This window comes from Coccinella septempunctata, chromosome 4, assembly GCF_907165205.1.
Source record: "Coccinella septempunctata chromosome 4, icCocSept1.1, whole genome shotgun sequence".
In the NCBI taxonomy this organism is placed as follows: domain Eukaryota; kingdom Metazoa; phylum Arthropoda; class Insecta; order Coleoptera; family Coccinellidae; genus Coccinella; species Coccinella septempunctata.
In genome coordinates, this window is record NC_058192.1 from 19,920,421 (window position 1) to 19,936,091 (window position 15,671).

A 15,671-nucleotide genomic window follows, 5' to 3' on the forward strand; every position below is an offset into this window, starting at 1 on the left:
AATGGAGAATTGACGGACGTTAACCGCTTCCGAGGTATTATGATGTCGAATTCTTCATTGTTATTGTATTTATATTGGATTATCTGTGTGTTCTTTGTAGAGTTTTGAAGAATCAACAATAAAGTGGCGAAACGTCGCTCAAAGAAATGACTTAACGTCTATTTTTCCAACTTATTCCACTCCCACGAAAATCTGTACATTTCTATATTTATACTCCTAGTATTTTTTAATTTTCTCCTACGAAATAGATGACCAAAACTTGACTAGTGTTGATTGCATTTATTGATGAATAACTCAACTAACACGTGATGTTAAGTCGAGGTTACCTATGTTCAATGTCCGATAGAAACGGAATCAATCTGTTGGATTATAGAGTTACCTAACTCTATAAACTTTGGTTGGAGCGTTACGATAAAAGAGTTAAAAAAAACTTCATAAAATTTATTGAAAAAAGTACCTATAGCTATATAATAAGTCTCATTTCTCCTCGAGTTAAGTTACCAAACTGAACATTTATTGCGAGGATTCATCCTACTATCTAAAGGACATTTGAAATCTTTAGAGAATACATCCAAATTCTGAAAGTTCGCGTTCACTCTGTATTTATCAGGAGTGTGCGTATCCGAAGCCACTTTCTGTCTCAAATATTCAAGTCTTTCCTTGCTACACCAATTCTGGGCACTAGCTATCCAAAACAATTGTTTGGGATTGTACTTCAAACCCGGCAGTTTGCTTTCGCTGCCGTACTGGTCCGTCCACGATTGGTACGCCAAATATGCCTGTTTGGCACCCCCATTGTCAGCTATGTTCTCACCTAGGGTTCTGGTTCCGCTTACCTGTGGAATGGAAGAAGCGGTTAGCAAGGTTTGTATACAAATTCTCTTATTTGTGTTATTATCCATTCACGTCCCTTATTGTGACCCTAGTTAATTCACTTTCGGTTTTGAATTCGTATTCGATGTACGGGGGATGACCATTTTATTTGCTACACCTCTTACAGGGTGTTTCTAAATTGATGGGAAAAATTGAAGGGGGTGATATTTAGCAACAATTAACGGGTTCATTTCATATATGTAACTTTTTGTTCAAAAACGCTTCTCCTACAAGTTATAGCCTTCGAATTTAAGGCAAAATAATCGTTTTTTTTCAATATCTCCGCGGAAAGAGAATTAAGAAGAATGAAGTTTAACAAATTAAATACCTAATGCTAGCAAAATGACAGTTTTCTATGGTTATTTTAACCAAGAAATGTCATTACAAGGGGGTGAAGAAAGCAGAGGAGTCTTTCAAAACTCATCTTAACTTTGGCAAAAAATGAACCTTTAAAATTGTTCTCATCAATTTAGAAACACATTGTATAATGGCGCGAAGCTTCTGATGGTTTTTGTAAACCCCTAATAATATCAATACAAAAGGATATTTACTACACAGGGTCCTGCAATAATGAGTTAGGCTTCCATAGCTGCCAAACAAGACGTTTTTGGAATTTAGTTGAGAAGCATTTCCCTTTGTCCTTTGAATTCTGCATGTCAGGAAATTATTTTCTGATATACAGGTTGTTCCCAAATACAATTATTCAACAAATGAGTGATTTTTTAAATGGAACACTCCTTATATTTTTGCATATTTTCAATGCTCTTCAATAATTCTACCATGATGCAAAATATTAGGAATATTTTTCTAACGGTACGGATCTTATTCAGAAAAAACTGCAAAATTTCGACGAAACAGTAGCTCGGTAAAAGCCCTTTACCGATTTCCAGAAGCGATAGAAACATGAATTTGATCAGGATTTCTTTTAACTATTGATTTGCCTTTTCATCGTTCCTAAATGATCAACCTCTCTCATATAGGGTGTCCGTTATCAATGTCCAAATATGAAGAATTTCAAATTGTTTTTTCTCGATTTTTTTAAATGTAACACCCTGTATTTTTTTCCATGATGATGTACACAGTTTAAAACCTTTTTTTTTCAGAAATAAGCTTAGGATTATTTTCAATCCTCGTGGACTATCAAATGTATTATAGTTATAATGATAACTCTTTTATTGCTCTGATCTACTTTCTACGGATTTGAAAATAGACATTTAGCATGACTCACTAAATTTTCATTTTCAGTGATTCAGTGTGCGTGAAAGACAAATTCAAAATTTTTTCAACTAAACTATGAAATTCTATTGGTATTTTCGGAATTCACCTACATTTTCGTCCACCTCTTCTACTCTAATACTGTTGAAAGTTTCTATAAAACATTTTGCTTTTTCGGCGAAAGCATCAAGAGTGTCTTGGTTCCACCAACTCCTCAAGTTGCCATCTTCGTCGAACTGACTGCCTTGATCGTCGAAGGCGTGAATTATTTCGTGGCCAACTATTGTCCCAATTGCGCCGAAGTTCAGGAAGCCAGGTCTGTTCCTGTTGAAGAAAACCCCCTGAAGGATTGCAGCTGGTAAAACTGTAAAAGAGAGTAACTGTGACTGTAATGAATAATTCCTTTTATGCTGTTCAAATGATGGCACCCCTTCGTATATTCGATTGTACGAGGGTAGCACAACACTTATACTTACTGATGGTATTTTCAAGTCTGTGGTAGTAAGCGTTAACTACAATAGGACCTGCAGTCTCTGTCCAATCGTTCCTTGCGGTAGGATCTAGCAGTTTCCTGAGTAATCTGTTCCATTCGTGTCTATTTATGTTCAGGAAGGAAGTCAAGAAGGCTTTTTCGTTAACGAAAATCTGAAACGAATGAGAAGTTTGTTTAACAGAACATTTATATTCTGTCTTCTCCTTCTACGATTTGTAATTTAATATTATATACATGTGCTTTTCCTACTTTTATGTTATTCTATTCCTTTTTGACGTTTGAAGACGACATATTATTCAACGCAGAGCAACAACAGCAAATTCGGTGAAATATTTTTTTTTATTCACAAGTGAAATAAAATACCATGAGCATGACTAGATCATCTCTGTAGTTGCTATGTATATGGATTGAATAATGCCCTAACAAAAATGAATCGAAGCCATACCTTTCCATCTCATTTCATAAATTAGAATATTCTCTGAAAAGTGTTATCTTTTGAATCCTAATTTAAATGGAATAAAATTTTGTACACAACACGTATGAGTTATAAATGTTCATACATTCGAAGAAATAAACCTAATGAATCCCGATTCACTTCATTTTTCCTGCCAATTTTTAGTATACAAAGTGTTATAGGAAACATCTGATCACCAAGTATTATTGAATTTATTAAAAAGAATTTCTAGAAATATATTAGTTTATGGCTGCAGTATATTCATTTATCTGCAAAGTGTTTGTTAACTTTCGGTTGTTAAAAATGACTATTGAATATAGTATATATTCATCGTTTTGCTAGTTACTGACTAGCAGGAGTTTATGTTTCTGATCAGGTCTAAGCGATAGATGAATAAACCGGCTCTTAGTTAGGTTAGGTAAGGTTAGGCTCTTAGTTAGGCCAATGACAATATGAACTGTTTATCGTGATCAGAAGATCAGGAATTTTTCTAGAATTTCGATCTAATACTTACCTAACCCTAAGACACATGTATACAGAAATTGTTGTAATAAATTCATTTACTGGGTGTTACATGTTTTCTATGTATTTTAGTAAATTTTGTATGAAATTTCGAAGTCACAAGTGAGTTGGTACTAAACGGTAGTAGTACTTCTAAGTATTGATGATATGATGATTTTGAAATTGACTCACCTCAGCGCATAATTCATTCAGAAGTTTGTCGTCCAACATTTCGTTAGCATAAGCGATTTGCGCTTTAATTTTGTCAGCTTTCATTAAAGCCTGTTTTCGCGTTGATTCGTCCATCCATGGAGTTCCGTACTGCAAAGTCTTCTTGAACTCTGTCATTATGTAGTCGACCATCTCAGCAGCATAAACTTTGGTTTCCTCGTTGGAGTATCGCCTCACATAGGTGGCGCCTAGCAAAAGCGGTAGACTGCAAAATTAATCAATTACTAAGTATATTCTTTGGTGCCAGGATAACATGAATTTTCGAATTTTCTTTATAAATTAGAAGAATAAATAAGTTCGTGTGGTTTTTTGTCGAAAATTGTAGCTCGCTGTTGTGAAAAATTGGTTATACATTTTGTTCAGTCGTGGATGTTGCCTGACTCGGGCTTGTCAGGCGTTTTTTGTCCCAGTTGCTAGCGGCGCCTTGCTAGAAAGAAACGAACTCTTCGACTTTTCTTTCAAAAAGAAAGTAATCCTCTGTTATATTTAATTAAATTATTTAATTGTTCTCATTTTACTCCGATATAATATTTTGAGCAACATCGCTTCTAAAAATTGTTTATGATAAACAATGTACCTTCAGCGCAGAAGCAACCTCAAAAAAAAACAATTTTTTGTATGTATTTCGTATCTTATTGGGAAAGAAGATTCGGGAAAATTTGTTTCTAAAACTTCCCGTAAATAATTTCAAAAAAACAATTTCTCAGAATACTACTTAGTAGCATTGAGTATTACACTCTACTCAATACTAGTAGAAAAGTTCTTTACAAAGCCATATTTGAAAACTATAATAGGTATTAATATTTGAAACTATATAAGAATGGGTTTATGAAGGCTTCCTTAGAACTTAGACCTGAGAAAGAAAAGGACCCAAGCTAGACAGCTGGTAGAAGTTGGTAGTTTTTATTTTGATATTTCTTCTTCTTGATCATACTTTATTACCCTCTGTTTTTCAATAACACTTCAAATAGCCCTTAGCTGAAAGCTGACGGGTGTTAAAGCTAATTTTCTACTCTGGTAACACAATATACACACATCTTTCATTTTGCGACTCAAACTGTGACTTATAAATTGGATTTAACTTACTGGGCTTGCGTAAGGTCTAAACACTTCTTCCATCTTGGCGAACTTTGTGAAATTCCACCCGTAACTTTTTTGTATCTGGTTATGCGATCTTCGAATTTCTGAGGCAGGAAAGGCCATATCTCCAAGGCTGCTCTCCAAAACAGATAATTTGCTACAGTTCTAAAAACATCGACTGAAATTAAATAATCTTATTTTCGTTTGGAGTTACATTTTCAACACTTGGAATGCAGGGGGGTTAAGAAACGTCGTTATTTGCAGTTTCACTCTCTCAGTTATCTTATATTCAAGATTCGAAAACCATCACACAAGATTTTTTTCAACACAAAAAACTGAAACTGAATCTTGAAGAAAAATAATGAGAGAAATTGGTTCTCGAATAGTTTTTTTAGACAAATTAAAATACTAACTTGGGAGCTGTTGTTTTCAATAATTTCTCAAGCCCATCTATGTAGCTCGGCACTTCCACCATTATTTCTCTATCATCGTAAAGTTTCACTTCTTCCGGTAAAATATACTGGAAAAGTTTCATCCAGTCGATAGTGCCATATTGTTGTTTCAGTTGTTTGAGCGTCATTTTGTTGTAAAACTGGGACGAGTTGCGATTTTCGATTTTAGATACTGTTTTCTGTAAAATAAAGAAGTTGTTTTTCTATCTGTATGAGAGTACATAATTTGAAAACTACAACGTATTTAGAACGTTCAACTGGTAACTGGATAAATTTTTTGTGACTGAAAAAAAAATCAGAAAGTTCTCTTAATGTTTGGAATTCATTCTTGCGTTGAAATATACATATAACAGCCAATGTTTCCACACAATACACAATTCATCAAAATCGGCCTACTCGTTCTCAAGTTATATGGATATCGAAAATTTAAGCCGGAATCCATGAATCATCCTGTATCTCCGAATCTTTGGGTACAAAAGAAACAACTTTTATTAAAGGCTTAAATGACCCTTATTCACCATGGCTATGGCCAACCGCTCGTGGAACACCATGTATGTTGTTGACAAAGGTGTTATTATAATTTTCCTCAAATTGTTTATGCAATGTAATACACTGCGCAAAAAAATTAAAGCACATTCTGAGAATCTCAATTTTAATGAAAGTTAACTCTACATTGACTTTATAACTTATTTTTTATGTTCTCTCAGGAAGGTTTTGAACGAAACAACATACATTAAATGGAAGAAAAATTCAGGATTTAACCGAATCTGATGTGAAAGAAGAGAAAGGAACAATTTTCAAAATACTGAAATGCTGATAAGTGATTTAATACTTGGTATTTCCACTCCTTGCGTTAATTACAGCTCGGCAACGACAGTTCATACTCAAAATGAGTGATCTTAAAATGTTCTGATCTAATCCTTCCCAGATTTTTCCGAGTTGGATTCCTAAGTCATTAAGAGTAGCTGGATGATTTTCTGAACTTCTCAGCCTTCTATTGAGGTTGTCCCAAAACTGCTCAATCGGATTGAGATCTGGACTGGCCATTCCATTCGAGAGACTTCAACCTCTTCAAGGTACTCCTGAACGATGCGCGCACTATGAGGTCTGGCATTATCGTCCATAAAAATGATATTTTCACCAATGTATGGGGCAAATGGCACTACATGCTCTTCAAGAATGTTCCTTATATACTTATCAGCATTCATAGCTCCATTATCATCGACCACTAGGTCTGTGCGAGCAGTCAAAGATATTCCACTCCATACCATAATCGATCCTCCCCCGAAACCAGTAGTATTCAGGAAATTGCACTAAGCATATATTTCATGTGGACGTCTGTATACAAGGGAACGTCAATCACAATGGTAGAGGCAGAATCTAGACTCATCTGTGAAGAGAACTCTTTCCCAATCGGCCTCTTCCCAATGGATATGCTCTCTCGCAAAATCCAAACGCGCCCTTCGATGGGCTGGGGTAAGAGCTGGGCCTCTTGCCGCGACACGAGACCTTAAATCATATTCTCTGAGGCGATTTCTTATTGTCTGAGTGCTAATTTGCACCTCATGAGTTTGCTCAAGCCGAATTTGAAGGAGGCGAGCGGTTGCAAACCGTTGTCTCAACGATGAAACTCTCAAGTAACGTTCTTGAATGGCAGTTGTTACCCGTGGTCTACCCTGTCCTGGTCTTCGGACATTCATACCTGTCTCCCTGAGTCACTGCAACATTCTGGATACACTTGTATGGGAAACTCCAAACCTTTCTGCAATTCTTGTGTATGTCCACCCTTCTTCTCGCAAAACTACCGCTTGGGCACATTCGTCTTGGGTCAAATTGCGTGTTTCGCGTTGCATAGCGATCGAGTGTAGAAAATCAAACGAAAGAAAAACTATTGATCACTAGAATTGATCGAGAACAACTGATTTCAGAATGGAACCAATACATTCAAAATCTGATAATATCATCTTTTTTTATTCCTGCTGGGAAAAAACATCTGTATTGAAGAAATACATATGCATGCATAATTCTGATAAAAATAATTATCATTGAGAACTCCTTCAGTTGTAGAATAAATTTGAGATTTCCATAATGTGCGTTAATTTTTTTGCGCAGTGTATATAGAAGGATTTCTTATATATCAAGAGCGCAATTTGGGCAAATGAAGGCTTGGGTGGAACCAGTGCCAGTGTATATATGTATTCAGAGCCTTCTATAGACGGCTGTGATGTATTTAAATTTATGTGGACGAAACAGGGCATGTTGCTAATAAACTAACAACGTCACAATTTTGTCAAGTAGGTAAATAAAAATGAGTTATATTTCGAGTTGCATTCCTCACCTTTGCCAGTTTGATCTCGAACAAAAGGGCTTCTTCCATATCAGCGGTAGCCTCATATTCAGCCGCACCAAACATCACGGCAAAGTCAACCATTAGTTCTAGGTAGTTTCTAACAGAACTGTCGTGTATGCCTTTGACTAAATTATGTATGGTCAGTCCAAAAACAGGTGGTTGATCAACCTAGAGCAAGCATTGCAAAATATTTTTACATTAATAAAAAGTCACACTACTTACAGTGATAATACGTGCAGAGGAGTTACCAATATCCTTTCCTGCCTTAATGGACAAAAGATAGTTAAAGTCTAAACCTTGCTCTTTGAAAAGCTTCAGTTCCTCTATCCAATCGAAATTGTTGGGATCCCAAACTTCTTCTAGAACTGGCCAGCCACCCAAGGTGTTCATCAGAGTTTGAGCTTCCACCAGGGCTTCAGCGTTGATCATTTCTATTAGAGGGAACAATAAATAGGTTTGAATACATCATGTGTCAAATAGCCCATCAGCAATAGATACTGTGCAGTGATACCAAATGATATGTTAAATATGATAATATGTTGAAAAAAAAAACAGAATGACTTGTGTGGTCAAATAATTTTGTCTTCGAATCCTACAGAAAAGTTTATGGTACATTATTTTTTCTGGTTCCTAAGAACCTGACTGCCCTTCTATTTCCACGTCAACACGCCGTATCTCAAAGGTGTTACCACTGGACTTTTTCAATCTTTATGGAAACTTTATTCTTATTATTCAGTATAAATCTCTCTTCATTGTTTATAGCGTTACGGCAAAATTATACCGGATTTCCGTAGCGTGAGTTTTCATTGTGCAAAAAAAATTGTTGTTTTCAGTATTAGCGAGGACATTGTAATGTTCTAGTTTAATCTCAACTAGTAGCAAGATCAATTCATGTCGATTAAATGGCATGCTCTACTTAATTATACAACGCATTGATATTATGTATGCAGATTGTCAAAAAAACTGTCCGACCTAGGTTGATGAAAAAACTCATTTGACGACATTCAAATGAGATTATTGCTTATGTCGAATTTCCGTCAAGGTCAATTCAGCATGGTCGTTATAAAAAATATACTTTCGAATTCTATTTGACAGTGATAAGCCAAGGTGTTTGCTATTTTTTTCTTGTACCTACCTATACTGCATAACTGCATACTTTTTTCAATTTTGTTTTTAAGACGCTGTTGATTATAAAATATGATTTATTATTACTTATTACTTACGATTGATACACGAAAGTATTAATCTTTATGTGAAGCGTATTTGACCACTTGAACAGTTAACTCAACCGTGGCTTATCAGCCAGTTAGCTTACAGAGGTAATTCTTTATTTCATCGTTAGCTTGTGAAAAAGAAGATAATTGTCAACCAAAGATGAAATATCGGTTACTAATGGGGAATTCCAACAGCTTTTGTTCGTTGTCTATATATTAATTGATGATAAAAATACGATTTTATACACGATGTATAACCACTCTATCACGAATTTGTCTGAGAATTCAAATTTTGTTGTTTTGGGCTCTTCTGTTCTTATATTAAACCTGAGAATTTCATCCTTCTAGGTGCAACCGTTCGGTCCTGACGAATTTCTAACTGAACCCATCTTTTTCAGGATTTTTTGAAAGTCAGCTTTCGAGTCGTTTATCTCCCAATAAAAGTAACCGTAGATGAAAATGTGAAACATATTCTGAAAGAGCAACTCTTCTAGTAATAAATCTGTAAATTTCATCCATCTCGGCGCAACCGTTCGGTCTTGAAGAATTCTTAATCCAGCTTTTTCAGGATTTTTCGAAGGTCAGCTTTCGAGTCGTCTATCTCTCAATAAAAGTAACCGTAGATGAAAATGTGATACATATTCTGAAAGAGCAACTCTTGTAGTAATAAATCTTTAAATTTCATCCATCTCGGTACAACCGTTGACGAATTTCTGCTCAGAAAATGCACCGAAAAAACTTATTTTTCCATATCTCTCAAACGGTGCTTGAACAAATGAAAAAAAAGTGGACAAACATCGACCTACGATGGACAAACGATCCTGAAATTTTGGTTCAAAAAAAATTTTCATTTGGGGGTGCCAACTTCACACTTTCCAAAATTTGAATGGATGGATTTTTATGGTTCTGTGGATGGACAAATGAAAAAATTAGGTGGACAAAAGTGGACTTAGGTTGGACAAACGATCTATACCATTAAAAATAAGTTTCTGCAATTTGGGGGTGCTACTCAGAAAATAGAAAATGCACCGAAACAACTTTTTCCATATCTCTCAAATGGTGCCTGGACAAATGAAAATTGGACAAACCTTGGACAAACGACCCTGAAATTTTGGTTAAAAACTTTTCATTTGGGGTGTCAACTTCTCACTTTCCAAAATTTGCATAGATGGATTTTTATGGTTCTGTGGATGGACAAATGAAAAAATTAGGTGGACAAAAGTGGAATTAGGTTGGGCAAACGATCTATACCATTAAAAATACGTTTCTGCAATTTGGGGGTGCTACTCAGAAAATAGGAAATGCACCGAAACATCTTCTTTTTCCATGTCTCTCAAATGGTGCCTGGACAAATGAAAATTGGACAAACGATCCTGAAATTTTGGTTCAAAAATTTTCATTTGGGGCTGCCAACTTCACACTTTCCAAAATTTTCAAAGATTGATTTCTATGGTTCTGTGGGTTGACAAATGCAAAAATTTGATGGACAAAGTGGACTTGCGTTGGACAAACGATCTGTTTTTGCGATTTGGAGGTGAGTGCTGCTAAAAAAATGAACCGAAAAAAGTTCTTTTTCGATATCTCTAAAACGGTGCCTGGCCAAATGAAAAAAAGGGTGGACAAACATGGACCTACTATGGACAAACGACCAGGAATTTTGGTTTCAGAATTTCGAGTACCGTACCACGTGTCCCTCTACGTACGTCTTACATTAATTTTCTCTAATTACTATAATATGAGAAATATTGGTGATTCATTGGGATACTTGTGCGTAGACTTAGTATAAAAAAATATCTTATTTATCGAATACCTGATGACTCACGTCATTAGCTAGGTAGCTATCAATATTTCGATTCTTCAATTTGATGTTGAAAATGAGCGGTTATTACAGGCTAATTGATCAATGAAAAAATGGAGGACTCAATACTGCATGAAGAAAAAGAAACGAAATATCCTTGGAGCTATCCTGCTGATCTATTACTCGATCAGAATACCGAAGATAAAAAATATCTACTTCTTTCAATGCTCTCAACTATCAATCGGAAAGTATATCTACAGGATATGAACCAACGCAATTTTTTTCAATAATATCGATAATATCGAAAAGTTCATACAGGGTGTCCCAAAACTAGCGAATCAAACGTCTAATCATGATAGAGTAGACCAAATACTATCGGATGACACCAACATTAGTCCAGCGAAAATGTACCGTTTCTAAAATAATTAGAATTTTATGAAAACACCCAAAATTGCAGATTTTCGAACTATTTTTTTAATACATGGCCAATTTGTTATTAAGGATAGAGTTTTCCGCCCATATTAATCCTAGATTATTGTATTAATCACCCCTAATTTGAATTATTTCAAGTAATTAATCGAAAACCTCAGTAAATGAAATTTAAAACTAAAACAATTTTTTTTCTACATAATTTCTATTACTCATAGTAAAAATATTTATGATTATTTCAAACTAGAGGGGGTTTATTCTGAGTGAAAAAAAATATGTAAAAAAATTGTTTTAATTCTCCTTTACTGAAATTTTCGATTAACTACTTAGGATAATTTGAATTAAGGGGATAATACAATAATCTATTAGGTACATATCGTAAAATCGCTATCCTTAATCACAAATCGGCAATTTTGGGTATTTTCATAAAATTCTTATTTTACGTACATTTTCGATGAACTAATGTAAGTTGGTGTCATTCGAAAGTATTTGGTCTACTCTATCGTGGTGTGACGTTTGATTCACTTATTTTGGGACACCCTGTATATGTATGAAGGTATATGAAATATTCAATTGTGGATAAGAAAACATGAAAAAATCGAAGACAATTCATGCACAAATGTTGCCTTATGTGCTAAAATACTAACCCGTTTTGTTTACAACCTCTTCCTTGCCCTATTTTTCAAGGAAGAAACAAGGACTGAATAAAAACAAAATAATATATATCTTTTCAAGAAATACCCCAAAGCGCGAAAGCTTTCGGCACCTGGAATTTTAAAAATTTTAAGCTGCTGGTTACGCGAGAGTTCAAGAAAAAGTACTGCGAGGTACATACAGATTTCTCTCTGACTCTCTGACGTTACGTGGGCCCTCTGCATGCACCCAAAGATTATAGATTATAATCTTTGCATGCACCCTTACGGTATAAAGGAGAAAAGAAATGAGGTCGCAGTACGGAAGCGTAAATAAAAATCAAGTAATTTCGAATGATTAACCTCCGCGTTTCCACAAAGCTTGATCGGAGAATCAACGCTTGATTGACGGGTATACGTTTTTTTTTAAGTTTGATTCAGTTCGTACTGCCGAATTCTTGAATTTTCTTGAACGATTACTGAATAATACTACTTGCCTTCATTCATGCAAGCTTTATAGTAACTTTTCACCACCTGCACTGCGGTGATATCGCTAGGATCTTCAGGTTCTTCCAAAATAGCTCTGAGCTGTTTCATCAAGTTTTCTCGAACTTCCGTAAAGGCACTGTAAGCTGACACATCATCTGGAATTGTTCTTGTCTTGATGAAACCTCCACATGCGAAACTATAGAAATCTTCACAAGGGTTTATGTCCTCGTCTAACCTGCCCAGAATATCCGAAGCTGCGTGAACGCAGCCACTAGACAGACATACCCCCTTGGGTACGCCATATTGGTGATCTGAAATGAGATTTCTGATTTATAAAACTAAGAATACTTAATGGGTTAAAATAAAATATCTGGTAAATCATCATTGTGCCTGTAAATTTCTAATTTTGTGACGAAAATTGTCTCAAACGATAGGGGTGGACTCATTTATACAGAACTCGTTCTTAAATATAATTTTGTCTGATAGCAAACACTGCAACCTTAGAGTAAGAGTAAAAAAGCAAGGTACTTCAGGGTACATTTAGGATCGGAGTTCGGAGTTGTAGCTATATATGGGCTAGATGGCTAAAGAACTAAATTAAAATTCATATAATTTAAATCTTCTGTCCCATTATGGATTCCCACCAAGTATCGTCCACATTTATTTAATATTAGGTATTGCGTACTCTTATTTCAATGACACTTATCTAGTACCTATACCACAATTACCACAATAAGAACGTGGAATTTGACCAAGCAAAGTGTGACTGAGTGATTCATGTAAATGATCCTTGAAATCCCAGTTTCTATGTAAATCTGATACAAATAAATATATGAATAGTATTGTCTATATGAAAAATATGCTTGACGATTTTTTTTGCTAAAATTAACAATTTCAACGGCACCAATTTCTGACATCAGAGTTCTCAAGGTAATACACAAAGGTGAAGAAGATCTCATCGGAATATATACTGCTCCATTGAAGTTAAAAACGTTCAGAAATTTTGTGACCGTTTCAAAAGTTGCTGATTCTTGTCCACTAAATGTTCATTTACGAGAAATCAAATGTTAACTGTCTTATAAATGAATGGTTTTTTCTTGTCGTTTGCGTTTCTAAGAATTTTGATAAGATATTGTTGTTCTTACAATCAACTTCGACTCAAAAAATTTGATAATTGGTTGGCTATTGCAAATTTAGGCCACTGTTCTTGAATCTCGAAAACGAATAGCCTTTGGATACAAAACAAGCAACTTATCTGAAAGGTGAAAGGCCTGGATAACTCTCATTCATCATTAGACTATGGCCAACGACGCATTAAACACCCTGTATGGTAAAAAACCCTTTGAATACATCCATTTCAATATAGACGGTGATTCATAACTATTGGGACATAGGCTAAGGGCAGATTGTTTGGACCAAAATATGGCGATAGGACCAAATATACTTCAATAAAATATTGCTGTGGAAAAATATAGAGGGCGTTAAAGTTGAATTTTTTATAAGGGGACAGAATAATATTTTCTTCGAAGTTCGAAAGTCCTTTATTAAAAGAATTAGAAAAGGCATAGAAGTGGGAGGAGGCCACGTAGAACATTTCATTTAAGTTTATTCATTTTATGTTACATTGTTTTTAATTATGCTTTATCGTCGAAATAAATAAATTAAATAAATGAATCGTTTCTTCCAATCCCCTTCCGATGCTCTGAACTGTTCAATTGTGTTTTTCTTAAAAATACTGAAATTATTAGCAAAAAACGAGAAAAAAAATTCAACTTTAACGCCCTCTACCTTTTTCCACAGCAATATTTTATTGAGGAATATTTGGTCCTATCGCCATATTTTGGTCCAAACTATCTGCCCTTAGCCTATGTCCCAATAGTTATGAATCACCCTGTATAATGTTTTTCCAGATGATTAGTGCAAGGTACTATTTTTAAGTCCTGTGTGAAATAGATATCCATCCATTTTTCTTTTAATAGGATTGATGTGGCCGATACTTGATGAAAATCCATAATTGAACTTGAAACAGATTATACCTACGGTTTTCACGAAAATGATTTTTTAAATCGTATAATCTGTTTTTTCGTTTCAATTTTATAAAGAGAAAATATTTCCGATTTGAAAATATGATGACTCCATTGAGGTCAATTGATTTTATTTTCAATTTGTGATGTAGTATTATATTTACTCGGTACCTGTTATTTCAGGAAATTGTTGTTATGGAAATATACAAGAATCGGAATACGGAAAAATTGCGTTGGAAAAACTAGAATCGAAAACGATATAACTTCTGTTGGCGAATTTGTTTACATGTTATTTCCAGTTGTTCGGTTTTTTTCTGAAGCAATTTTCTGTTCATTTTAGGTGAATCATATTCCTATTTATAAGTCCTTGTCCTTAATAACTGATTGTTTTGGAGTATTAATTTTTGTCTTGGAACATGCTCAATAAAACCAAGCAATTTTTTACGAAAATAAGAGGAAGAGTATTCGAAAAGTACGACAGAGTAGGTATTACTTTTTCAACCTGTTTTAGGGTGGGCAAAATTCGATGGGATTGAATGACAGCTCTTTAACCGTGAGAGCTAGGGAAAATGGATGGCACGTTTCCGACCTCTATTTTCAAAAGATTGTTAATGGCCAAAACCGCATCCCTATATATCTTCCTCAGTTTTTAAGTTATAAGTGAAAACTCATTTTTCGGCTCTTCGTACTGGTGGCTTTATTTCGTAAAGTCTTAGTGATATCGAAAAACGAATGTTACATTCTACAGATACTTTTCATTGTAGAATGCAGTGGCGTAGTCGAAGATTTTTGTCAGTCCGCAACTCCAGTGATATAGTGGTAACATTTTTTGAATATAAACTCTATGTTATTTTTACATATTCCAATCCCTATTTATTTTTCTGATTCAGAATATATAATATAAGTCGTATCTCTTATTGTTCTTCCAATAAGAAAAATAAAAAACTAGTTCGGTCAAGTTGGCAGGTCATTTTCATTGATGATATGATAATGAACTTTATGCTCTTATGTTGTGTCAGGTTATGAGAGATTTTGGAGATCACTTCATATATCCGGAATGAAAGTGATCTTCAAAGTCTCTCATATTAGTAATAATAATGAGATGTATTCTTTGAAATCTGCAAGGTTGTTACAATTTTAATATCTGAATAATAAACCTAAGGAAATCCAATAAAGGCAAACCTGTGTCATTCAATAACCTGACACAATTTAGGAGCATAAAATTCATTATCATATTATCAATGAAATGACCTGCCAACTAGACCGAACTAGTTTTTGAGTTTTTTTATTGGAAGAACAATCAGAGACACGGCGTAAGTTATATATTCTGAATCTAAAAAATATATGGGACTGGAATATGTAAAAATAACACAGGGTTTATATTATTATAAAAAAAAAAAAAGTTATCACTATATCTCTGAAGTGGCGTACTGAAA

General features: G+C 34.6%; 1 protein-coding gene across 2 annotated transcripts in view; it reads right to left on the reverse strand.

Annotated features, from left to right (window-relative positions):
* Positions 1-426: 426 nt before the first annotated feature.
* Positions 427-15,671, reverse strand: part of LOC123312014 (neprilysin-2-like) — a 43,928-nt gene continuing 28,683 nt past the window's right edge. For both annotated transcript variants that reach the window (XM_044896184.1, XM_044896183.1), the window contains exons 3-11: positions 12,220-12,522; positions 7,872-8,080; positions 7,638-7,817; positions 5,261-5,478; positions 4,854-5,012; positions 3,729-3,972; positions 2,565-2,733; positions 2,202-2,452; positions 427-836 (exon numbers count right to left, since the gene is read on the reverse strand). In XM_044896184.1, the coding sequence (XP_044752119.1) occupies positions 498-836; positions 2,202-2,452; positions 2,565-2,733; positions 3,729-3,972; positions 4,854-5,012; positions 5,261-5,478; positions 7,638-7,817; positions 7,872-8,080; positions 12,220-12,522 (2,072 nt within the window). In that variant the 3' untranslated portion in view covers positions 427-497. The remainder of the gene's footprint in view (positions 837-2,201; positions 2,453-2,564; positions 2,734-3,728; positions 3,973-4,853; positions 5,013-5,260; positions 5,479-7,637; positions 7,818-7,871; positions 8,081-12,219; positions 12,523-15,671) is intronic.